Source organism: Taudactylus pleione, unplaced genomic scaffold, assembly GCF_031769625.1.
Source record: "Taudactylus pleione unplaced genomic scaffold, aTauple2 ptg000292l, whole genome shotgun sequence".
Taxonomy (NCBI): Eukaryota; Metazoa; Chordata; class Amphibia; order Anura; family Myobatrachidae; genus Taudactylus; species Taudactylus pleione.
This window is the reverse complement of record NW_028284694.1, coordinates 3,226,258-3,252,254: the sequence shown is the minus strand read 5'-3', so window position 1 is coordinate 3,252,254 and position 25,997 is coordinate 3,226,258. Positions and strand designations below refer to the sequence as shown.

Sequence of the window (25,997 nt, the reverse complement as noted above, 5' to 3'; positions counted from 1 at the left end):
GGGGCCCTTCCTTCTCACCACCACCCCCGGTCCCACACATCCCTCCCCTGCATGTGTGATATGTGAAGCATGGTAATGTTAACTTAAAGATATAAATACACTATGACTTACCACACTGTCTCTCTGTCACTGATGATGCAGGTTGTAGTTCTTGTCTGCCGTCTCTTGTAAGGTCTTCTTGATGACAGTGCTGTGGATGCCTCAGGAGTAGGAGGGATGGTGTCTGCAGCCAGCCATCCTCAGTCCTCAGCCCCTCATCACCTTCCTCAAATTTAGCCTCTCATCACCATCCTCAGCCGAGAAGCCCATCCCAAGCCTCCATCACCTTCCTCTGCCCCCAGCCTCCATCACCTTCCTCTGCCCCCAGCCCCTATCACCTTCCTCTGCCGCCAGCCTCCATCACCTTCCTTCTCCCCCGAGCCCCTATCACCTTCCTCTGCCCCCAGCCCCATCACCTTCCTTTGCCCCTTCATCTTCCGCCATCCCCCATCACCTTCCTCTGCCCCCAGCCCCTATCACCTTCTGCCCCATCACCTTCCTTTTTGCCCCTTCATCTTCCTCCATCCCCAGCCCCCATCACCTTCCTCCGTCCCCAGATCCCTTCATCTTCCTCTGGCCTCTTCACCTTCTTCCATCCCCAGCCCCTATCGCCAGACCTGGAGCCATTGGGGTAATCAGAATAATTTGCGCATGCACAGTAGAAATAATCATACAACTGTGCAAACATTGGCAGTGCTTCCAGTTAGCGCCCACATCTGCATCAGGCCCTATATGTTGGTAAAGAAAAATAGCACTAGACCTGTGAAATACTGACATGTTACAGCGCAGAGCGGAAGCAGCCTTGTGTAGCTGTTTTCTTTAGGTCAGAAGTTATTTGTCCAATTGCAATACCTACAGTTAAGTACACCAGGGGCTATATGTAATAACCTGCGGACTGCAGGCATCAGCGAGTCCCGAGCGAGACTGCCGAAAGTTTTAAAGTAGCAGTCATTTAAAAGGCAACATCAACCTGGTACTAATGACTCCTACTTACATATCAGGCAGTCTCACAAGGGACTGGCCGATGCCTGAAGTCTGCAGGCTATCACACTGCTGTATAATTACTACTCTATGGGCCTGATTCAGAAGTGGCCATGATGCAGATATTCACGTAGTTAAGTAATTTTTGGTAACTGCGCATGTGCGAAAATAATTAGAAACACCTACAGCGCATGCGTCTCATGCGCTGTATGCATTGAAGTACAGCTGCGATCAATACGCACACTATCAGATACGCTGTGAAAAAGTCTTTGGCGTTCTTGGGTGGTGACTGAGATGTGGCTAGAAGGGATGTGTTATGGGAGTGTCACAGGCCTTTCAGTAAAAGCAGATGCGCTCCCAGACACTCAGTCGCAGACATAGGGCCTGATTCAGATCATCCCATGATGAACGTACATCTCCGATTGTTAGGGGTCTGTCCATATGTCGAACTGATCCGGCGATCTGGTTCGCAGACCCCCCCAAGCTGCTGCATGATTGACATGCTGTGGCGTTTGGAGGGCGTGCCTGGTCACCGTTCCCGGAAATGGAAGTGTGTAGCCCTGTTTTCCGGTAAGGAAGCGGCCAGTGTCTGTGCCGACGGACGCAGATTCCTGGCCTCTTATGTGACCAGCACCCGGTCAGGCTACGAGATGCTTGAGCTCCCGTAGCTTGACCAAAGGAGCAACCATCACGATCATCAGTTGCGATGGTGATCCCAGTCTGCGATGGCGGTCGCTGTGCTGGGATCGCAAATGCAGCAAGGAGGTGTCTGACATCTTATTCTGCATTTGCAGCGAAGCGATAGTGGCGTCTATAGATGCACCAGCAGTATTACAGTTTCTACAGTACATTTTCGCTTGCAGCTGAATGGGTGTAACTGGACAGGAACAGGGCACGCACACGTACAGTAAGGGTTGTGGAGGTGCATTGTGGGCGTGTATTTCTTACATGTAGCAATACAGAAAGCAAGAGACATACCAGAGATCTGCCTTTTTTTTGGCCGCCAGTCCTCCGCGAAGCTTTGCAGATCTTGCCTGCATGGGGTAATGCCATATTCAGTAAGCAGCTGAAAAGCCATGCATGTGTAGTAGCCACATGGGGGTCCAAAGGTGGAAGTAAAGTAATCGCGTATACTACTTCATGATCTCTGGGATGGGCTCTTATCGGAGCCCGAATCAGTTCAGGTGGCCCAAAGAGATAATAGTTGGCTTAAGTTGGAACAGCTGGCTCAGGTGGTCAGCTCCCAGAACAGCTATTTAAGGTGGTCAGCTCCCCGTTCCAGTACACGGAACTGCTATTTAAGGGGATCTGCGCCCCCTTTCCGTCACTGTTAACGGCTATACATGGTGGTCAGCACCCCATCCCGGTACCTAGGGCCGGCTCCAGGGGTCTGAGCACACTGTGCCGGCCCGGTACGCTGCTCCCTGCTTTCACGCGGCGAAGCCCCGCGTGACTGAAATTGGGGATGTGGCCTCATTACCATAGGCCACGCCCCGTATGTGAAGTTATGTGGAGGCGTGCCCGAATGGCACTCCTCCAAGTAACGTCAGGCTGGGGGTAAAGCCCTGCCCTCCGTCACTGGCTGGGCTTCCACCAGCCCTCTCCCGTCTATGAATGGACGCCACCCATACAGCTGCGGTGGTGGGGGTTCCCAACCATCCGATTTCACCACCCGCGGGCCACTTCGGCCCATGGGTGGAACAGCGGGACAGTACTGCTGAAATCGGGAATTTTGGGGAGGGGTGCGCCCTCTATGGGTGGCGCACGTTCGACAGCACTGGTCGAACACCCCTAGAGCCGGCCCTGCCCGCGCCTCCAACGGTTATCTAAGGTCAAGGCCCCGTTGTGGTACTCAACCAGGTACCTATGGTGGCCTGCGACCCGTGCCACAGGCCCAGAACAACTATCTAATTTGGTCTGCGCCCCGTTCCCAGCACTCGGAACCGCTATCTAAAGTGTTCTATGGCCTGTTCCGGCACCCGGAATGGCTGGATAAGGTGGTATGCATCCTGTGTCGGCAACCGGAATGGCTGGATAAGGTGGTCTGTGCCATATTCCGGCTAGCAGAATTGATGATAAAAACAGTCAATAATTTTCAATAAATATATATATATATATTTTTTTTAACCATAGGCATTCCTAATCACTCAGTTTAGAGTTACACCCTTTAACCTCCCATCTAATAGAGTATTCCAAACATCTAAACCTAGACCCCCTGCCCCGTATGCAGAAAGTGCATACAGTAGATCTGAGCTGTAATCACCAGCAGCCATGACCGTGCCCCCCGCTCTCCGGGGTAAGTAGGAGGCTGTATGTAATGTCTCCCTGCACAGTGTCCCCTGGGTGACAGCAGTCAGCAGCAACACTGTGCAGGGCTGACAGTCCGGAGCAGTAGCAGCGAGGTGGGTCTGGCTCTGTACTGTAGCCCTACAAGGGGCAGGCCCGGGCTGCCGGGGGAGGGCGGTGCATGACGCCCCCAGCCTGGTATGTGATGGGCCGGCTTAGTGACAGCGGCCAGGCGGGGCAGAGAGCCGGAGCCTGGGAGCGGAAGGCGGAGTGGCAGTCAAGCGGTGCAGCAACCGGGAGTGTGTGATGATAGTACATCAGCCCCGGAGCGGATGGCACAGTTTCCCCGGAGTGGGCAGGTAGGCATCCCCTGCATGGTGTGGATTGCAAGGGTCCCTGGGCACCAGGGGGCCGGAGATAGTCTCCCCCCTTTTTCTACTTGTTCCTAGCTGGGGAATGCTGACAGATCACAGGGGTGAGTGAGCTGGAGGAGTGAGAGTACGCTGGCACCAGGGCATGTGCCAACTGGCAGAAGTTAGGAGCTCACCTGGGCACAGCGGAAAACCGAACTGTGTGAGACCAGCAATAAAGTCAGATCACTGTCTATGCTGGGATATTAGGAACAAGGGAATTAGGCCCTACCCATTAGAAGTTCTGCCAGGTGCCATGGGGTACATGAAAAGTAGTTTAGAGGGTGTTATTTTTGCAGACGGGCATGGGTGTAACACCCATAGAGTGCAATGTAATTTAATTGAAATGGGAAGGGAGGGAGTCCTGACAAACTTTTGTTATGTGGACCACAAATGTTTCTTTATGCCCCCTGGCAGTGGGCACTGCTGATTATACTGGTGTTAGAGGAAATAGGGTAGACCAAGCACATTGTGGACCAGTGATTTGTGATGGGATAGACATGCTATGGCATCGGGTGCCTAATCATATAATATAAACACTAGTCTTATCAGGTTGGGCATAGCCACGTTGGTGTGCTTTGAAACAGGTATGGTAGATGGCCAATTACTACAAGTGGGCAATGATGTTGGTAGGGAAGTGAAAAATATTTTTTTTGCTAAACCGCAGGATATTGTAAAAAAATGATGTGTAGGGACCCAAACCTGAGGGTCTGTGTACTAAGCCTCGGGGGCCCATTTATAATTTTTGCGGCTTATAACAGGTGTTTTTGGGATGTAACCGCAAATATTTAGCATCACCCCCATGTATGGAGGAGTGACCGCAGCAGGTATCAGAGATCCCTCCAATCCTGTCGGCAGCCGCATCCCCCAAAGGTTTCTATGGGGGATGCGATGTTGCCAGATTTACCAACTTTCGGAACGAGATTGCCCCCCCCGCAGCTAATGCCATTTGAAGATGTCGTTAGCCTGTTGTACCCTATGGCCTACACTTGCATAATTAGCCAGCAGAGCGTTCCCTGGTACCCTCCCTGGCACTGGTGGCCGCTCATGTGCAGCCGGTGAGATTGCGGGCACATCGCAGGGATGTTTCCCTTTCGGAGCCCCTGTGGGTGCTGGATAATACATTCCAGTATTATGATCATGGGCGGCAATATCATGCCCAGATCTCATTGCAAATGAGATCATTAATAAATGGGCCCCACGGAGAGAGATAAAGTGGATGGAGATAAAGTACCAACCAGTGAGCTCCTAACCGTCACTGTACAGTCTGTGTTTGAAAAATGACAGCTAGGAGCTGATTGGTTGGTACTTAATCACCGTCCATTTTATCTCTCCCCAAGGCTTAGTACATAGACCCCCTGGTTTGTTGTGACATGTAGAATATATCACCATGTAACTTCTCTCTGCATACGTATTAGTCACTACAGCTGATGATTAGTTATATGTATTATTGATGCTTTATGCAAGTTCCTATTGTACTTTTAACCCTATTATACATAGGGCCCCATTTAACAACGATCCTAAATACCAGCGGCATATTTAGTTTAGTACCGCAGTGATAGAAACAAATATGCCACTGGTATTCATCAGTACTTACCTCGCCGGCAATGTCAAGCAACGTCCTCCACGTTGGCGTGGTCCTCCGTTCCCCTGCCGGTAATCTTGGATTACCTCTGTTTGTTAAATTCAAAAAGGATGACATAACCCCTTTAGTGAGTGCTAAGGGGGTTATGCATCGTTAATAAATGGGGCCCTTAATTTGCTGACAGCAGTGAATTAGTGAAAGTTGTGGTGTTAGTAAATGTGACCTATGGTCGCAGATTGATTCACAGGCTTAGGTCTGAACCCTTTGTGGTAAAGAATATATAGAATAGACTTTCAAAATAATAGCAATACATACAGAGTATGTTGTAGCATAAACAGGGCCTAGATTTATCAACGAGTGATATTCTTGTTATCACTCGTTACTAATCTTAAATAGTGCTCCAACCAATCCGCTCCGAACTGTCTTGTGTTTAAAAAATGACAGGTTGGAGCACCATTTAAGATTACAGATGTGCTGTATACTGAGATTCAATAATACTGGGTAGATGACATCACCATCATCACCGCTGAGCTAGCTTCCCTAGGCGGTGGACGGGACAAGGCATCGAGCATCGCGAGCCGGGTTGAACTCATGTTCAACCCTGCTTGTTACCGATGTTGAAATGCTAAGATATTCCCGAGATGGCTCCGTTCACACTGGAGCCGGGTCTGCAGTGACCTGGCTCTTCCTGTTTTGAAGCAGACGCATGGAGATGACGCCATCTCCAAGCGCCACTGAAGCCGGCTAATTGGCCAGCATGCAGCGCGTTCTGGGTCATCGTGACCCAGATTGGTCCATTTACACTGCAGGGTGGCACAGGAACAACCTGTGGCCAACCCTGCAAAATACCCGAGCTGAATCCCTGGGTTCCTGGACCCGGGTGGATCCATTTACACCATCAAATCTCGGGTTGATGAGCATCAACCCGGGATTTTTAGCTCGAGGGTATCACTCGCACACAGATATACAAGTGGCCCATATGAAATGAATCAGCACAGTCTCCTGGTGCACCCTAGTTGCATTGCGACTTAGAAGCATTTGGGCAAAAAAGACGCCCAACGCTAGCAGAGTCTCACGTGACCTGACGACTTACTCATGCCAGGCACATTGCGTGGCATGGCGTATTGAGGCTAGATAGCTGTGCACCTGTTGGAAAAGATGACTGTCTCTTCTTTAATTGTGTTGTTTAATTTTTTTTATAATGCTACTAGTTATTCATGCAAGGCATCATTACCCAGTGCATTAGTTTCCAGCGTGAGTCACCACCATTAATGGGTCCATATTACTGATATCCTCGCTAGAATCACATGAACGTACAGCTTATCAGGATTACATTATAAATAGCACATGATGTTTTTATTATGATCGGTTCTCTGCCATTTGTTGCACATGAATTATTGTTAGAATCTGTTGTTGTTAACCTATGATGTGCCAGTGCCACAGTGATCCCTCCTGTAACAGCCAGTAGTCCTGAGCAGCGCTGCTGGTTTTACATCCGGGCGGATCTTTGATCTCAAAATTAACGGCATTATCGTTTAAGAACTCCACCTGTCTGAACAAGTGATTGTCACACATTGCATGTGAGTTGCTGCTAGGCCTGGCTATTTGTGTGTTCAACGTGTACACCTGGGAATAGTGGTGGTGGGAGGAGCTTTACCCATTTAATGGGGGTCCTCTGGAGGCTGGGCCCAGCTCCACATGGTGCTAATCTCGAAATTGCCGCTTGCGACATACCTGTCCTGCTTTAAACTTTTGCAGAAGGGTTTGTGCTTAACATGGCGGAGGTGTGCGTGCAGATGGATGTTTTTTTGTGTAGGGGTGTAGAAGTGTACTGAGCGGGTAGGACAGGTATGTCATAGGTGTAATTGGCAGGGTACAGCGGGTATGCCTGGCGCTGTACACAAAGTGAGAAGAAGTATCTGAAAAGCTCTGTGCAGTATCAGAGCTTTATTTATTTTATGTTATGCCTGTTCCTGTAATTCGGTAACTGTATATGTAGTGTTCACTCTAGGTCCGGTGCCGGGCAGGACGTGGGACCTGGAAAGGGGAACTCCTCTGCGCGTCCGAAAAGGGGGGCGTGACCACGAGAAAGGGGGGTGTGCATCGCATCTATTCACCGGCGGTGATCGCTGAACCGCTATTTTTCCCACTCACGGGTGGGAACGGTATCCCCCGCCAAAAGGGCAGGGCGCATTCTGCCCTCTTGATATCAGGAGGGGCATGGCACCCCGCTAAAACAGCTTAGCGGGAATGCTACACATGCATGAGTGACCCCCCCCCCCCGCTATAGTGTTCACGTCCGGTGGCCAGTGGTTCAGGTAGGTCCGATCAGTCAGGACAGGTGTGCTTCCTCGCCCTTCCCAGCCAGAGAGGTGAAGGCAGCCTGAGCCCTGACTTAAAAATCTCACAGGTTTTTAAATACAAAAAATAGTTTTATTAGACTGGATCGCTTCTGCCTGTATACTTCAAAGCATCAAATCATAAGTTAGATGGGAATAATTACATATAACATCAGACACTATACTCCTCCCCTCTCCCGAGTCCCGAGATAATAATAACATACAGTTAACACTGTATACACACCAGATTTAGCATTATACACATCACATTTACCATTAGACCCTTCATATCTGACATGACTACATTGGTATAGCAATACAATCATTAGTACATATAATATAGCTTGTTAGCATACCTCCCAACATTGGTGTGGAGGGGGTCGGGACAGATGCGTGCGCGCCTTAAATTAGGGGGTGTGGCCTCATGGGGAATGCCATACCCAGCAGCCACGCCCCTGTTTTCATCATGCTGGGGGCTTGCCCAGCTCTCTGGGGGCCGATACAGTCTGTGTGAATACGGCGGATGAAGGGTGGGGGAAGTGTCTTACTAAGCCTTGGATGGAGATAAAGTACCAACCAACCAGCTCCTAACTGTCATTTTTCAAACACAGCCTGTGACATGGCAGTTAGGAGCTGTTTGGTTGGTACTTTATCTCCATTCACTTTATCTCCATCCATGGCTTAGTAAATAGACCCCTCTATCTCTGCTCTATAGGTGTCCTGCTCATTGGCAAGACTATATCATGTCTGATAGTTATCACACTCTGACCACCTTAGGCCTTAGGCTCACTCCCACCTCTGTACGATGTCTGCCTAGGCAGTGATGAGTGGTCAGTAACACACCTGAGTTCCTGCTGACCCGTCACACCTACACAGCGCAGCTGCCGCACTACTCACTTATAGGATTCTGTCTCACCCTGTACCGCTTTCTCTGGCTGGGCAAATCACACCAAGCCGTATCACTCCGCCTCTCTCTTTCTGACAGTACAGAGAACACCAAGCTGTATCACTCCACCACTCGTTCTCTCACAGCACTAGAGATGGCCATCGGTGGCTTTCCATCGATGGCACCATCTGTGATATAAATCGATATTACAAAAACATGTATGGTGAACCGTTGATGGTGTGCACCACTCAATGGCCGCTGGGTGTATGGGCCAATACAAAATGGGGGGAGGGGGCAGGGCTTAGAGGGCCGCCAGGCTCTCTGCCCTAGGGGTCTATTTACTGAGCCTTGGTGAGAGATAAAATGGAGAAAGATAAGTCCCAGCCAATCAACTCCTAACTGTCAGTTTACAGGCTGTGTTTGAAAAATGACAGGAGCTGAATGGCTGGGACTAATCTTTCTCCATTTTATATATTTCCAAAGCCGAAACTGCGGTAAAACTGCATTTTCGGAGATTTTAACACATTTCACAAATGTGTTTCATCCCGATGGGTGAGAAGGTGGCGATACCCAATAGAAGCCTTTGGGCATCTTGTTGGGATGCTCCAGGCTGGGAGGGATCCGATCGGATCCCTTCCATCACCCCCTGCGGCCAACAGCCGTATGCGCAGAAGAACGCCAGAGTGACTTCTGGGTGTTAAACCCGGAAGTCACTTTGTCAGAGGCGATCGCAAAGGACAGCTCTTATCGGGAGAGCTGTCCTTTGCGATATTCTTCGTACATGAATATGTATGTACCTGAAGTCGGGGGATGTACCGCATTGCGGATGCAATGATTAGTACATCCCGTCCCAAGGCTTAGTGGATAGACCCCATAAATAGTCAACCATCGATGTTGTGAACTATTGATGGTCGATGGCCATCCGGATAGAGAACACAGAAGTCATCCAGTATAGTTTCACAATATATTGCCCATAGTTGTTATATAGAGGCATGTGCCCCTTCTGAGCCCCAGCTCTCTCCTTGTGCCAGCTTTGTGAAGTCTGATCAGTGATGCCCCACCTAGGACAGCGCAGGATGTGTGCGTTAATTTGAATACTGTATACAGTACATGCATACTTATACTTCTGACCACTGCTAAGCACTGTAAGATTACATGAATGAAGCACACCTTACTTTATCTGCTTCTTTAATGTGAGTGTATGAGTATCACACAGCAATACTTCGGCAGACTAAGGGGTATATACAATTACCCGTGGGACTTCTCCCGCGAGTAATTGGGTCTCGAAAGTCCCGCGGCGCGGGGTTAAGCTATTCAAGCCGGTAAATGTGCCCTCGCTCGCAGGAACACACTGTTTCCGCGAGAAGTGCGTTTTTCTGACGCGCGCGAGGATGACAAGGGCGGCTTCGTGCAGCTGTTACCTCGCACCTACATGAGGTGCGAGGTAAAGCACGACAGCGGGGGACTCGCGCGCGGGGGTCTCGTGGACTCCCGCGCGTGGAGTCCCCATTAATTGACTCACCACCAGCGCAACAATTAGTCGCGGGGTAAACCCCGCGGCTAATTGTATATATCCCTAAGGATATACTGATTTAATCAGGTGGATGGTTCTAATTTTGGGTACACACTTGGTTGACGGGACTGCCGACCCAATGACTTATCTAACGATTGGTAAGTGCATACACACTTACCTATCGTTCTACCGATGTGTCTGCGCTGTCAGCGCTGACATCACAGCTGGGCGGGCATTTGAATTTTGCTCGCCCAGTTAAGATGTTAATCACGGCTGGGTCCCTGCAGCAAGTGTATAGGCGGGCGGCGGACCGCCCGTACTCGCAAGCCAGATGCGCCGATATATCTCCCGATATATCGCCCATCAGCTGTGCTACGCAGGTAGTTCTGCTATTGCACTACATTGTGTTTACACTGGAAATCAGTCTGTAATTATACTGTGTAGCTTTATGCTTTCTACACAAGGGCGGCTCGGAGCTTTTTGAAGATTTGCATTAGTCATATTTAAGCTGTGGTGTGGGTGTGTGGTGCTTTTTATCTGTTGCTGTTCCTACGAACGAGTTTGTGGGCTTTCTCACTAAAAGCCTCTCATTTTGCTTTTAGTGATTTGCATTAACGTGGCCTTGGTACAGGAACGGTTAAGCAACAAGTTGCCAAATGGTGTAATCAGCAAATGTATGCAGTTGCAATGATCTCATCTGCTTTGTTTAGCAAGGAAGCAATGATGGCTAGAAGGAGGTTGTTTTCCTATAGGTGTGGAAGTGCAAACCCTGTAGCCAGGAGCAGAATTAATCCAGTTATTGTGGTTTATCTGATGTACCTGAAATCATGGCCTTAGGGCTGAATAGACTGATGACGCCTATTATTTTATTTATTTTTTTGTTTGTTTGTTAGGTACCTTCTATAGGCATTTGTCTCAGGCCTGCGACAAGCCCAAACCCTGCTGCTTATATTACCCTGGCTCACTGTGGGTGGTGGTGGTGCTCCTCAGTCTGGGAGTGTGGCACCTGGCTGTGATATCATAGCCGAGCACCACACTCCCAGTATAACATTGACATGGCGGGAACAGCCGCCGGCCGCTTCACAGGACAAAGGCCCTCATTCAGAGGCGGTCGCAAGAAGCGATCGCTCTCTCTGAAAAGAGGACGTCCGCTTTCTTTTTTTAGTGCGGCTTCCTGGTCGCTAGCTAAGCTGTGGGTTACCACCCACAGCTTAGCAACTGACCAGGGTGATGGTCGCGATGGTCAAGACCATCGCGACCATCGGGGCTTGCGACGAGACCCTAAGGTTGGGTCTCGGCAACCGCAAGCCCCAGGGAGCTTCCTGCTCTAAACGCCTCCGTTTGTATAGCCACCCCCCCCGCCCCGCCTACAAAATGGGCCGAGCTATCGATCAACATCGACAGCCGGCCCTTTTGTAGTGAGCTCCGGGACGAGAGAGTTTCTCTCTCGCTCCGGGGCTTGCGCACGCACAGTGTGGCCGCTGCACGTGCGCAGGGCCTTAACATCGACCCGGTTGCGAGCACTCAGCGCCTGCGACCGGGTCTGAATGAGGTCCAGATTTTGTTGGCTGTTTCTCCTTTATATCAGCGAATTACTTTCTATCTGGCATTATAAATACTGGATAAGTGATGTCATTTAGTACAGTTTTTGTTTTTTTTGTAGGCTCCCTTTAACTATTTGGGATCTAGGCAATTGCCCAGGTTCACCTAACAGTAGTGTCTGCCCTGTATTTTCTCTTCTCCAGTTTAATATAATTAGATTTCTGTATCGGAACTTCCATTTTGTTTAGGCCTTCTTACTCTTTGTCTGCTACTTCTGTGAACATTAATAATGGCGGGATTACATGCCTGAGACCAGAGGTACTTGCGGCCATCACTAAGGGAATTGGTCAGTGAGCGAGCTTGAGATTCATGGCAGACTTGGCAAATCTCTCTAGGTGGTCTCCCAGCCTCCTGAGAGAGTCTTGTAATCTCCCTGATGCCCATGCTCAGCCCGAATCAGATATGGTGAGCATAACAAAATGGGTGATTTCCGATGTCCAGCTCTGGCCACTATGAGGGAGATTGAAATGTTTTTGCCGGTGGCTGTCAGTGCCGGGCTCCTGACGAAGCAATTTAATCGTTGCTCCGTTCAGGCCTCCCCAATACTGATTGGTCCACGGGACACCGAGTCCCCAGTAGCTGTGGACATTGAGGGGTGCAAACCATCAATGGTTCACTATAGACGACTTTGTACCATCGACGGTAATCACTAATGGAACCATCGATGGTGAACATCAATAGGTGGCTCACTGAACGCCATCCCTACACATCACAGGGCTTAGCGGCCCGCCAGAGGGCAGGGCTAAGTTTGTGTCAGGAGAAAAAAAACAAAACATCGGGTTCTATTTTGCCATCGATGGTAGAGAACCATTGGCTCTCTGCCACAGGAGTCTATTCACTAAGCCTTGGAGAGAGATAAAATGGAGAAAGTGAAGTCCCAGCCAATCAGCTCCTAACTGTCAGTTTATAGGCTGTGTTTAAAAAATGACAGGAGCTGATTGGTTGGGACTTATCTTTCTCCATTTTATTTATCTCTAAGGCGGGATGTACTAGCTGCGAAAATGTGGTAAAACCTCAGAAAATGCAGTTTTCAGGTTTTTTTAAGGCATTCCGCAAATGTACTAAGCTTATTGGGACGCTCTAGGATGGGCGGGATCCCTCCCATCACACCCCCCTCCCCCCGCGGCCCGTGACCTTCTGCACATGCGCAGATGAACTCTGTCCGAGGGCCATCACAAAGGACAGCTCTGAAGGCCATAACCTACACATCACATATCCTGATATACTCTGTGCTGCTGGGGACCCTTTTCCTTCCACTATATAACTCTGTCTGTGGCTTCCTACTGCCTTCAGTCCCCTCCTCACATTATGTCACTGCTCCTGTCACATGCAGCCCTGTCCTCACTGACACATCCCTCATCTCCTGAAATACTCTGTGCCACTGGGGACCATGGGCCTGATCCAGGCCCGCTCGCGAGCGCTATGCGCTCGCAAGCGGGTCGATGGTGGCCCAGTGTGCATGCGCACGACGGAGCCGGCTCCGTCGTGCGCATGCGCGAGACCCGGATAGCGACGGGCAAACCGTTGCTCCGGGTTTCGTACCAAAGGGGGCGTGCTGTCGATGTTGAGTGACAGCACGCCCCCTTTGGTGGGCAGGCCGGGGGCGTGGCTGCCCAGGCGGAGGCACGCTTACCGTCTGGGGCCGGCCCCACTGACATCATAAGTGATGTCAGTGGGAGTGCTTTCGGCTCTTAGAGCCGAAAGCAATCTGGGGCTTGCGGCAACGAGACCCTACCACAAGGGTCTCGTCGCAAGCCCGATGGTCGCGATGGTCTTGGTGGTCACCCACAGCTATGCGAGCGGCCAGGAGGCCGCTCTGAAAAACAAGAAGGCCGGCCCTGATTCAGAGCGAGCGCTCTGTCAGAGTGTCCGGCTCTGAATCAGGCCCCCTGCTCCTTCCACTATATAACTCTGTGTGCAGTTTCCTCTCCTCACATCATGTGACTGCCCCGTCACATTCAGTCCTGTCCTCACTACTGTAATCATACAACTGGACAGGTAACTCCTTCCCCCAAGATCAGCACATTAATCTCCTGCAACACTGCATGCTTCTATCCATTATCATTCTAATGACCTGGTTACAGGTTGTTCTAACCCAACTACTTCACAACTGAGGGCAAACCCAGGATAAGCGATTGCATAATGATCACATCAAGAGCATCTTTGCAAGAAGAGTGTGTTGTCCCAATCTGTCATAGAATAAATACATGTATACTAATAAGCAGGATTGAAATGAATTGTGTGTGTGTATATGTTTTGTTATATATTTATAGCTATATGGATGGTAATGTTGTTTGGAGAGGGAACTCTATTTTACACCTGATGGTATAGCAATCCAAAAACAATGGATGCAGGAATTCTACGCCATTTCCACCTTAGCATGAACGCTGTATTGCTGAATTACATGGTGGACTCTCTGCAGGGTATGCAGTCGGGAAGCCGGCGGCCGGCATCCCGATCGAAGTGATCTCGGGCACCGCTGCGGACAGCCGCGGGGGGGAGGGTTAGGTTTAGGGCTCCCGGGGGGGGACTTAGGGTCAGGCACCCCCTCGGGAGGTTAGGGTTAGGCTAGGGGAAGGAGGGGTTAGGGTTAGGCACACCCGGGGGGGACTTAGGGTTAGGCACCCCCCCGGGAGACTTAGGTTTTGGCGGCGGGGAGGGTGGGTTAGGTTTAGGCACTTAGAGGGGGGATGAAGGTTAGGCACTAGGGGGGAAGGTAAGGGTTAGGCACCCTAAAGGAGGGTTAGAAATAGGTTAGTGAATACTTACCTTTGATGATCGGGATTTCCTCCCCTGCCGGCCTCCTGGTGTCGGGTAAATCATACTGATTCCCTCTGCAGTACTTACCCTCAATATGTCTGATAAAATTAATATTTACTGTAAAGAAGGGCCCTAGTTTTCTCCTCGGGGGAATGTGGTGTTTTGCACTGGACCCTTGTACCTAAATGATAGTACTGTTTCCTGTGGATGCTAAATAATCACTGTACAATGGGCAGTTTTTGAATGCACGCTTCCCTCAAGCTCCACTGAAGTAAAGGCATGTGTATATTACACTTGTGTCTCCATAGATTGAAAACAGATGTGCCAGACCAGTGCGGCTAGATCTAATTTAGGGTCGTTGAATAGATTGCAGCAAGTGCTGTTATTTAAGCTTACGACACATCCCTGCTGCCATTCTCTTTCACATTGAAAAGTGATGGGACCACTCGGTGTAAACGAGCGGGTAGGGCCAGCACATGTGGTGATTTACTAAGCAGTGTTAGGAGACAGAGTGAAAAGTGATAAGAAAGTGATAAGGTGCCAGCCAATCAGCTCCCAACTGTCATTTTTCAAACACAGCCTGTGAGATGACAGTTGGGAGCGGATTGGCTGGCACCTTATCACTTTCTTATCACTTTTCACTCTGTCTCCTACCACTGCTTAGTAAATAGACCCCTTCTTCTCAAAAGTGCATTTTGCTCAAGGTTGTGTCACCGCTGGTAGTAGGGATCCAGCTTTGCAGCCTCACGTGGATCGATAGCAGACATTTTGTCCCACTATCACTGCGTATCACGGTACGATCGAGCCTGGTCTGATCTCAAGTCGATTAGATCATTTTCTAGCAGAAATCGGGTCTACAGATAGCCGCTATATGCATGTATGAGCCAGCTGGCTGCGATGAAATGTGTTTGTGACCTAGCCACTCTACAAGTGCACCAAGTTTTATGGTGTAGGCTTTTATTTTGCCATGCTGGGTAAGTGTGAATGAGAAAACCTACATTACTGGTGTGTCCTAAACCGGATGTAGTCAAAAGTATGGCAGTCGACATTTATAATGTCGACACCCAGATGTCACAGGTAACTGGTCGATATTCTCTGAATGTCGACATCAGGATTAGGCTGCATGGGGAGGTTAGGGTTAGGCGAGGGGGGCGGGCGGGGGGGGTTAGCAGAGAAATATTTACCGGAACGCCAGTTGATCAAAGCGCTGACTGGAGGTCACAGTAACATGACCACTGGGACCAAGAAGATGCCCGTGGAGCATCGGGGGCAGATAAGTTACCACTGGGTTACCAGGATGAAATGTCTACATTATAATATGCCGACGTTATTTATCACTTGCTACGTGATGACTGTTTACATGATCAACGTCGACATTATCATTGTTGATATTTCATTTACCCAACCTGTCCTAAACAGTTTTCATAACTATTTTAATGCCGGGTGCATTTATGAAGTCCAGGTACAAATGTACACTGATTATATTGAAAGGGATATGTATTGTGCCTGGTAATGAGGACAAATTTGGGGGTTACTGATGGCAACCAATCAGTTTCTATCTATCATTTATCCATTCTACAAAACAGAGGTTCCCAAACTCGCCTTTACCGTTCCAGGATTTAAGGATATCCATGCCTGGGGCCAGATTGTTAAATCAAATTGTACTAAAGTTACTAATTAAGTCACCTGTGCTCAAGCATGGATAGCCTTAAAAATGCTGACTGTAATGCCAGAGTTTGGGAACCTTTGCTATAAAGTGATAGAATCTCATTGGATGCTACGTCTTAAGAGCCCCATACCACTGCGAAGTATTGGGCCAATTCCCCAAACCCAAGACCCCGGGGCGTCAGTGAAATCCAACTGGTGGAATGATGGTTCCGTTCCGATTCATGAAACGGTGAAACTGTAGCCTGATGTATGGGGCCCTCAAAACCTCCGCTTTACCTCTTTAGAAGGATTGATAAATATTCTCTTTAGTATTGACCTCCCCTCCACCTAATAGTATATTACATGGCACATCGTATGGATGAAAAACAGATTTGCGCAGAAGTAAGAATAGTAGGGGTTAAGGCCAGCAGTGGTCATCAAATAGTGTGGCGCTTGGCCCTAATTTGGGGTTACTTTCATTCTAAGGGGTAGACTTATCACATGGAAGTATTGCTCATAGTAACCAATAACATGCTAGTTATCCTTTTATAGCAGGGATGGGGAACCTCAGGCCCGGGGGCCGTATAAGACCCCCGGAAACATTTGGTCTGGCCCTCTGAGCTTTTTATGCTAGCCTCATGGCACACTGCAGCCAGAATCTATGCAGCAGTGCCGCCTGGAGCATCCTCAGGATGCTCCGGGTATTGCTGTAATCAATTGTGGCCCGCCCCCTTGTGACATCACATGGATGGGGCGTGGCCTGCACCATTCCCGCGAATAATGTTATATATATCAAAATGGCCCTTGAAGAAAAAAAGGTTCCCCACCCCTTATTTTATAGAGTGCACTAGACAAATGAAAGCTTTAATGTGATTGGCTGAATATGCGCAACACCTCCACTTCACTGTTTTAGAATGTTTGATAAATCTCCGCCAGAGTGAGATATGTAGTATCCTAGTGAATAGGAAGCTTTCTCAGAAGTCCCAAGACCATAATTTGACAAATAGACAAATAATGTACATTGGACAAATGTAACTTTGATCGGTTTTATTCCTCTTATGCCATTCAAGTCAATTAAGGGTAATTATGCCTCATGGTGGAAGTAGTGAAACTTAGGGGTAGATGTACAGCCGTGGGCAAAAGTTTTGAGAATGACACAAGTATTAGTTTTCACAAAGTTTGCTGTTTCAGTGTTTTTAGACCTTTTTGTCAGATGGTATACTGGTATGGTATACTATGGTACACTGAAGTAACATTACAGGCATTTCATAAGTGTCAAAGGCTTTTATTGACAATTACATTAAGTTTATGCAAAGAGTCAATATTTGCAGTTCTGACCCTTCTTTTTCAAGACCTCTGCAATTCGCCCTGGCATGCTGATGATCAACTTCTGGGCCACATACTGACTGATGGCCGCCCATTCTTGCCTAATCAATGCTTGGAGTTTGTCAGAATTTGTGGGTTTTTGTTTGACCACCCGTCTCTTGAGGATTGACCACAAGTTCTCAATGGGATTAAGGCCTGAGGAGTTTCCTGGCCATGGATCCAAAATTTAAATGTTTTGTTCCCCGAGCCACTTACTGTAGTTATCACTTTTGCCCTATGGTAAGGTGCTCCATCATGCTGGAAAAGGTATTGTTGGTCACCAAACTGTTCTTGGATGGTTGGGAGAATTTGCTCTTGGATGGTTGTTTTGGTACCATTCTTTATTCATGGCAAAATTGTGAGTGAGCCCACTCCCTTGGCTGAGAAACAACCCCACACATGAATGGTCTCAGGATGCTTTACTGTTGGCATGACACAGGAAGGAGACTTTTGGAGGATGGCCTGGTGTCAAGAAGGGCAGCAAAAAAAGCCAAAAAGGTTGAAAATCACTGCGCTATATCATGGCTCCTGTCTGTCCCCAATTCACATGTGCGAGATCTCGTTGCAGGTGGTAATTAACACACCGCACCAGTGGCGTCTCCAGCGCAGTTCAAAATTCAAATAGAGGAGCCACACCAACTGCCAGTGAGTCCCGGCTGGCGATGTTTGGAGTGACAGTTGGTGTGACTCCCCATATTTGAATTTTGGACTGCCCAGCAGCCCCACCTCTGCAGCCGACATTGCACAGCACTGTGCTTAGATGGTGCTATGTGTTATGGGAGAAGTGCTTAAAAGCTCCGCTTTCTGTCTCTTAGTAAGTGCTCCACAAATCTTTGCTCCATAGATGGCTATGGCGGCGATGTTATTTACGGAAGGAGGGGTCTCTGATTTCTCAGAGGTCAGCCTTTTAATACATTTTAGAGAAGTGATGAAAACACCCACAAAAGGGTAGGCTTGATACATATTCCCCTCAGTGTGGAGGCAACCATATTAAATTGTGTATATGAGGTAGTATTGGTTTTGCTTGAGGAGGAAAACTTATTTCTATATTAAAACTCCCACAATGCGCAGCTGCTAGGGAATGTCTCCAGCCAGGTTTAATATAAGCCTAATATAATTAGTAATGACTATTTTTTGTATGACAAGGCTACAAGGAGTTTTCAACCCTATTTACTAGGGTAGATAGCATGTGTTCATTGTGTTGCTTTGTGAGCTGCTTTGGAGGCAGCAAATTTGGTACAAAACTGTGTGGCGGGATGGATGGCTTAGTCCGAAAGTTCATGGCACACTAAACTGGCATTTGGCACAATTTGAGGATAGGCATATATATGGAACTATCTGTGCACAACTCTGTGTTACCCAGTGCAGAGGACATAACCGATTAAGGGCCACATTGTGTTTATTTATTGTCCTTTTCAGGGAAGTCTGGCAGCAGCGGGGAGTTCCGGCTGAAACGGGTGACACGTGAGCTGCCAGTGATTGGCCATTAGGGGTGCATGCCCACAATTCTCTTTACATGCCACACTAACGGTACCGCAGGGCTAGTGGATTACTGTTCGCATCCCCATACGGCTTGTTGCAAAAATCCACAAGTCCTGGGCGAGATTGCGCCGCTGGGGGGGGGGGGGGGAGTTGTAGGATCATTAGCATCGTATCCAAGCAGTTACAATGGTACCTCAGCCCCCTCGCGTCTAAGTGAATTGAACCCTTCGTGTTTTTTCCAAATCCATAAACAATAGCTTATTGGTGAAATAGGTTAGGATTCTGAAAACATAATTTGGGTTGAGAGAGTAAACCTGATTATGGCGCTATTCTTCCTATTCCACCCACAGTGTAGTTTACCTTGTGCTGTAGAGCCTCAGTTTTTTTTTGCTTTTTTTTTTTTTTACCCCTATCCAAAGACACTAGCAATACTTATCCACTATTCAACGTTGACCAGTACCATTGGTGGTTCTGCTTTGCCCTGTATGCTTGCTGTAAACTATTATGATCAGTACATTTGATGGCCGTCTAAATTTCAGCTTTCCCATACCCGCCTGACCACTATAACTGCTTTGGATGAGCTGTACTATGATTGAATATTATGGAAGCATATTATAATAGATCTGCTATAATGTTATCTGGCTGTGTGTAGTAGAATTGGTAATAGGGGCTTTGTAATCCTAAACGCTTACAGTAAGTACCTGAGAGGTGCACAGAGCCGACAGTACTAACAGTCAGCTCTGAAAAACGCAGATATTAAAATAACCTCCAGACGTGTGTCCCCTACATTTATCCTCCGTGCGCTACAAGTCACGCTACACATAACGCGCGAGTGCCGTGTGACTCAGTAGCCCTGAGCGTCTTTTAGTGCAACTTTCTACCTTCAAATGGGTCTTATTCACACAGTGAGAATAATATGCACATGCAGCTTCTTCTGATTACAATGACATGCGGCATGCCTATGTTCTGTGTGCGACTGCGGGTGTATCTGCATGCAAAATGCTAGGTGACAGTGTCAGCGGCTGTGACAGTGTAACGTAGCATTTCACATACAGATACACCCGCAGTCACACACAGAACATAGGCATGTCACATGTCATTGTAATCAGCAGTGCGTTCTATTCGCACCAATGTGCGAATAAGATGCATTTGAAGGTAAAAAGTTTCACGAAAAAGACACCCAGCGCTACTGAGTCACCCGAAGGCATGGCGCAACTAGAAGGGCTGTTTAACGAGCGAAGAGGCTAGATGTATGTGGACACATCTGTACTCTGGGAAGGGTCATGGCAGAAGAAAAATAATAAATGTAAAGACTGTAACCCTTTTGTTGGAAGCAAAACATTTGCTTGTCGTGGACTGATTTATGCTGTGACTCTTCAGGGTGTCGAACACTTGCAGCCATTCACATTTGTTAGGGAGGCTAAGTATTTCCCAATTTGTAACGCGTGCCTTATAGGCCCATCAGCTTTAAAGAGACCCTGTTAGGTCCCGAGCTCTTAGGAATTGTTTGTTTTTGTTAGTGCATACTTCTTCTTACTACTAAATAAATGCTGTTCAAAAACCAGCTGTACACAGCGATGGCCAGGGGCGTATCTATAATGGGTGCAGGGTGTGCGGGGAACACGGGCCCCTGGGTCCAGGGGGGCCCCGCACCGCACACCCTGCACCCATAATAATACTTAGCTCTCCGGAGTCCCACGTCGCGCGGGCGTCCGGCGCTGTAAAACGACTGGAAAATGGCCGCGGCGGCCATTTTCTCGTTGCATGCGCAGTACAGGGAAAATGCCCGCCGCGGTCATTTTCCCGGTTACCTGTGCATACACTATAGACTCTAGTGCCCAGAGTCTATAACTCCGGCGCTGGTCGCGCACATCTCAGTGTGCTGCCAGGCAGAGAGGAGGGGGCTGTGTCGGAGACTGCACACAGGCCCCCTCCTCTCTAGAAACGCCCCTGGCGATGGCGTCATATAAATTGTGAAATGGCGTGCGCATTAATAATCCGCACGGACATCTTGGCATCAGAAGGCAAATAAAACTATATTAGTCACGTATACGTCATGTAATAAAAAAGAAAAGTGATCGGCCATCTAAGTGCTTTTAGGCCCAGAAAATTAGTATTTATTGCTGTTTTGTTGCCTTTCCTAGTAAATGTGTGAATGGCTAGTGCTGTATATAAAGCCGGGCCCACTTACATTGTGTCACTGGGAGCTTCAACAATGAACGTGCCGGAGAATGAGAATGTCAGGCCAAACTGCTGCCTTGGCGGATTTCATTCTCTGCTGCTAGTTCCCCTTTTCACATCTGTTCTTTATGACCTATACACACAGCCAGTTCCCAGCTGAAAATATGAGCAACTTTCAGTCAGGATTTCAGAAACTTTGGAGCTCGGCTGAGGGCAGACTGTGCCAAACAGGCTCTTCCGCGCGTCGCTGCCTGCGGATTTATTGTTCATTTTTCTGGGTGCTGCATCTTATAATTAGGAGCTGACACAAATGATCTTTGTTCTTTTGTACTGTAGTTCATTGGTATCCTACTCATCACTTTAGCATGTCTTAAAAAAATAATTATATATATATATATATATAAAAATAATGGAGTTGACCTATCAAGCGACTAGATATTCACAATCAGTGTTCAATTCGTATAGGTGTATAGCAATGTTAATTAAAGTGATTCAGTGCAAAATAAATATGTGAATATGGGGCCTGTTCATCATCACTTAATTGTCACAAAAGCAGGTGAAAAAGCACATTTTCACCTGCAATTGTGACAATTAAGTATTCGGGCCATTCATTAAGAAGGTGAAGCAGGTGATATCACAGATATCTCCTACTTACCTTCCGTTTGTGGAATGGCCTGCTGTCCGTATACACTAGTATCACAGATATCTCCTACTTACCTTCCGTTTGTGGAATGGCCCCTTGTCCCCATAGACTAGTATCACAGATTTCTACTTCAGGGTCCATAGGGTATCCACAGGATACCTTGGGGTATAGGTGTGACGTCAGTCGCTGGGCACCATAGAGTTAAGCTTTTCAGCCTCCCAGGATGCACTAGGGTCCCCCTCCTATACCCCGCCCCCGAGCCAAGGCACCACAGTTTAGTTTGGTGCCCGGCCGGCGTCGGGTGCACCTGTCGGAGTGGGGGCTAGAAGAGCCCCTGAAGCTTTCTTCAGTGCAGCTGTGGCTGCACATCTGGATGTACAGCATGGACAGTCAGTCCTGACGTCCATGCTGTCTTCCCTACACCCCCGCCGGTACCAGAACGCCGGTACCGATCCGGGGATGCTGGTGAGCATCTGGGGTCACAGCTAGCGGTGACCCCAGATGTTCCGGACCATGGCCGGATCCAAGGGGGACAAAGGTAAGCAGCGGGGTCCCGCGGTGGGTCCCCGCTGGTCACATGGTCCCAAGTCCCCAGGCAGGGGGCTCCCTGGGGACTGGCTGCAGCGTGGAGCCAGGCGACCAACCTGCGCTTTCCACTACCCCCTGGGACAGCGGACCGCAGCAGAGCGGTAGCGCTGCGGCGTCCCAGGGGTTAAATGCATGCCAGGGGAGCGTGCCTTCCCTGTCTCACAGCCGGCGCCTCCCCCGCTGCACACAGCCCTCTCTGCATGCTGCCGACTGGTCCTGTGGCAGCGCTCCTCCCCCAGGCCAGCCTCCTCTCTGCTCCTCGGCGGCCATCTTCTCTGCAACGCATGGTGAACGCTGCTGGAAGTCTGGAAGGAAGCATCGTGGTCTGGGTCCCCCCGCATACCTCTCCTCCGCTGTGGCTCAGGTCTGTGTATGCAGCGCTGTGTCCTACCAGGCCCTGTGTCTGTGTAGTTGAGTGATCAGCGCTGTTAGTGCAGGAATTGTTATTTCTCTGCATTGTATGTGACTGTGCTAGCGCTGCCTGTAACTTTTCTTCTCTAAACTGTCAGCTTTATTACTGTCCCTGTTCTTTCTGCTAAAGCCCTTGCGGTGCGGTGCTGCAGGGTGGTCTCTCGCCTATTTAATACTTAATTGGTGAGAGAGGTCACATACGTGGTGCCATCATGTCTGAAAGTGATTTTCCCCTCCGGCTACAGTGTACCACGTGCAAAGTACCGTTAGCGGAGGGGGAGGGTAGCGCGGAGGGCCTTTGCCGGCAGTGTTTGTCCATGGCGCGGCCTGTTACGGTTACAGCACCGGTACAGGAGCCGCCCTGGGCTTGTTTCGCTCAGGCGTTAACAGCTTTAGTGGGCCAGTTAGCTCCGCAGCCCGCGTTTACTCCGATGGGTTTGTCCCAGCAGTCTGTGGTGTCGTCACCCATGCAGGGGTTCCCACGACAATTGGTGGTACCCCACAGTCTCCCTATTTCCCCGCTCCCGGGTTCTCAGGAGCCAGCGTGGGTTAACTCCCTGACGAGTTCTGTACAGCACTTGTCGGATGTGTTGCAAGGGGAATCTGTGATGCGGCCTCATAAAAGGCCGGTGGCGTCTCTGTCCGCTCCTTATGAGGATGACGAAGGGACGTCTGATGATGGGGAGATTCTGGATCCTTACGATCAGGAACCTCTCCATACTAAGGACGCTGATGCTAAGTCCAAAGTATATATTCCTGGACTTATTCGGGCGGTCCGCACAGCCTTGGTGATTGAGGACGAAGTTCCCCCAGCGGCTAAATCTAAGTATGCCTTTTTCAAAGATGTGAAGGGCGATGCCACAGTCTTTCCTCTTTCGGGTCAGTTGGTGGACCATTTAGAGGAGGCGTGGAAACAGCCTGGCAAGCGATACCAGCCGCAGAGACGCCTGGCGGTGGCTTATCCGTTCGCGGATAATTATTTTGCTAAGTGGGAATCCCCTCCACAGGTGGATTCTCACGTGACCCGTCTTGTCCGTAGTGCCACATTGCCGATGCCATCCATGTCCTCCCTTAAGGATGCTACGGACCGCAAGGTAGAAATCTGCCTGAAGTCCGCTTATTCCCTTGCAGGGGGGGCAGCACGGCCGGCTATGGCCATTTGCTGGGTTGCCAGAGCGATGGAGCGCTGGGCGGATTCATTAGAGGCTTCTTTTGAATCCGACTGTCCGGCCGAACAGGCGGAGTTGATTGGCAATCTCCGTGATTCGGCCACCTACATCAACGAGGCGGCTCTAGACATTAGTACTCTGGTGTCTAGAATTTCTTCAGCAGCGGTAGCTGCTCGTCGCACCTTGTGGCTGCGATCCTGGAAGGCGGACGCAGATTCCAAGAAAGGTCTGGAAGCGTTGCCGTTTACCGGAGAAGTTCTCTTCGGTCCGGATCTGGATAAGATTGTGGCCACGCTGGCGGCAGCCAAATCTGCTTGTCTCCCGTCGGCCGCTGCTCCTTCTGGTTCTGGACCATCGTCCTTTCGGTCATCTAGGGCCCAGGGCAGGTCCAAACCACAGTCGTTTCCTCGACAGGCTGGCCCTAAGAAATCGGTCAAGCCCCTGAAGCAGGCATGGAGTACCAGACGTCCGGCCCCCAAGCCAGATGACAAGCCTGCGGCCTGACGGTCCGGGCCTCCCTTTGGGGGATCCCAGGGTGGGAGGCCGCCTGCTACAGTTCGCCCAGTGTTGGTCGACCACTACGACAGACACTTGGGTTCTGGAGGTGGTTTCCCACGGATACGCCCTCTCCTTCCGGCACAGATCCCCGGCTCGCTTCTTCACCACGGGTCTACCATTAGACCGGAACAAGGCTACGGAGCTGCGGAAGGTATTGCACACTATGCTCCAGGCTGGAGTTATAGTGCCTGTTCCATTCTCCCAGAGGGGCCAGGGTTTCTATTCAAATCTATTTTTGGTACAGAAACCCAATGGGTCATATCGTCCGATTCTCAACCTCAAAGCACTCAACAAGTCTTTGCGGGTCCCGAAGTTTCGGATGGAGACCCTACGGTCCATCATTCTGGCGCTGGAACCTGGGGACTACATGGTGTCATTGGACATACAGGACGCTTACCTGCATGTCCCTATTCTTTTGCGCCATCAACAGTTCCTCAGGTTTGCAATCCGCAGCGACCACTTCCAGTTTCGGGCGTTACCTTTTGGCCTGGCAACAGCACCACGTGTTTTCACCAAGGTGATGGCGGTCATGGCGGCTTCTCTGCGGCTGCAGGGAGTCCGCATGTTGCCGTATTTGGACGACCTGTTATTGGTGGCAGGATCTCCAGAGCTCCTGTTACGCCACTTGGACCTGACCATTGCACTGCTGCAACGGCACGGCTGGCTAATCAACTGGCAGAAGTCCACTCTAATCCCGTCTCGGAGGATTCGGCATCTTGGAGCCTTATTGGACTCGGGACAGCAAAGGATCTTCGTGACGGAGGACAAGATCTCTGCTTTACAGTCAAGGGTGCGCAGTTGCCTGCACAGCCGCCGGGTGTCCTTACACTCGGCGATGAGGTTACTGGGCTCCATGGTGTCGGTGTTCGACATGGTGGAATGCGCCCAGTTTCACTCCAGACCTCTGCAGCACCTGATCCTGTCCAAGTGGAACGGGCTGCCTCAGTCTCTGAAGTCCCAGACGATTGTGCTCACCCCGGAGGTTCGCCTGTCCCTTGCGTGGTGGTTACAGACGACCCACCTCAACAAGGGACGTCCGTTCTGGGTTCCAAATTGGGTCCTGTTGACAACGGACGCCAGTCTTCGGGGCTGGGGAGCAGTTTCGGGTCCACACTTGTTCCAGGGCAGGTGGACGCCGACAGAAGCGGAGCTTACAATAAATATCTTGGAACTCCGTGCGGTCTTCATTGCTCTCCAGCAGGCACAGCGGTTTCTCCAGGGTCGCCCGGTGCAGGTCCAGTCGGACAACGCTACCACCGTGGCCTACATAAACAGGCAAGGAGGAACTCGCAGTCGGGCGGCTCTCGTAGAGGTCTCTCGGATCCTGGTTTGGGCGGAGCGCAATCTTCCGGCCATATCAGCGGTCTTCATCCCGGGAGTGCTAAATTGGGAGGCGGACTTTCTAAGTCGCCAAGACGTTCATCCGGGGGAATGGTCCCTGCACCCGGACGTTTTTCAACTACTGGTGGACAGGTGGGGTCTTCCAGAAATCGACCTCATGGCGTCCCGGCACAACAACAAGTTGCCGGTGTACGGGTCTCGCACAAGAGAC

General features: G+C 49.8%; 1 protein-coding gene across 4 annotated transcripts in view; it reads left to right on the top strand.

The window, feature by feature from the left end:
- The first annotated feature begins 3,539 nt into the window (after positions 1 to 3,539).
- LOC148511769 (uncharacterized) overlaps positions 3,540 to 25,997 on the top strand; it is a 135,922-nt gene continuing 113,464 nt past the window's right edge. For 2 of the 4 annotated variants that reach the window (XM_088482764.1, XM_088482765.1), the window contains exon 1: positions 3,555 to 3,665. In XM_088482764.1, coding sequence (XP_088338890.1) covers positions 3,639 to 3,665 — 27 coding nt within the window. In that variant the 5' untranslated portion in view covers positions 3,555 to 3,638. Of the gene's footprint in view, positions 3,666 to 18,855; positions 18,878 to 25,997 lie in introns of those variants that run through there. The other 2 variants (XM_088482762.1, XM_088482763.1) reach the window with 2 other exon arrangements.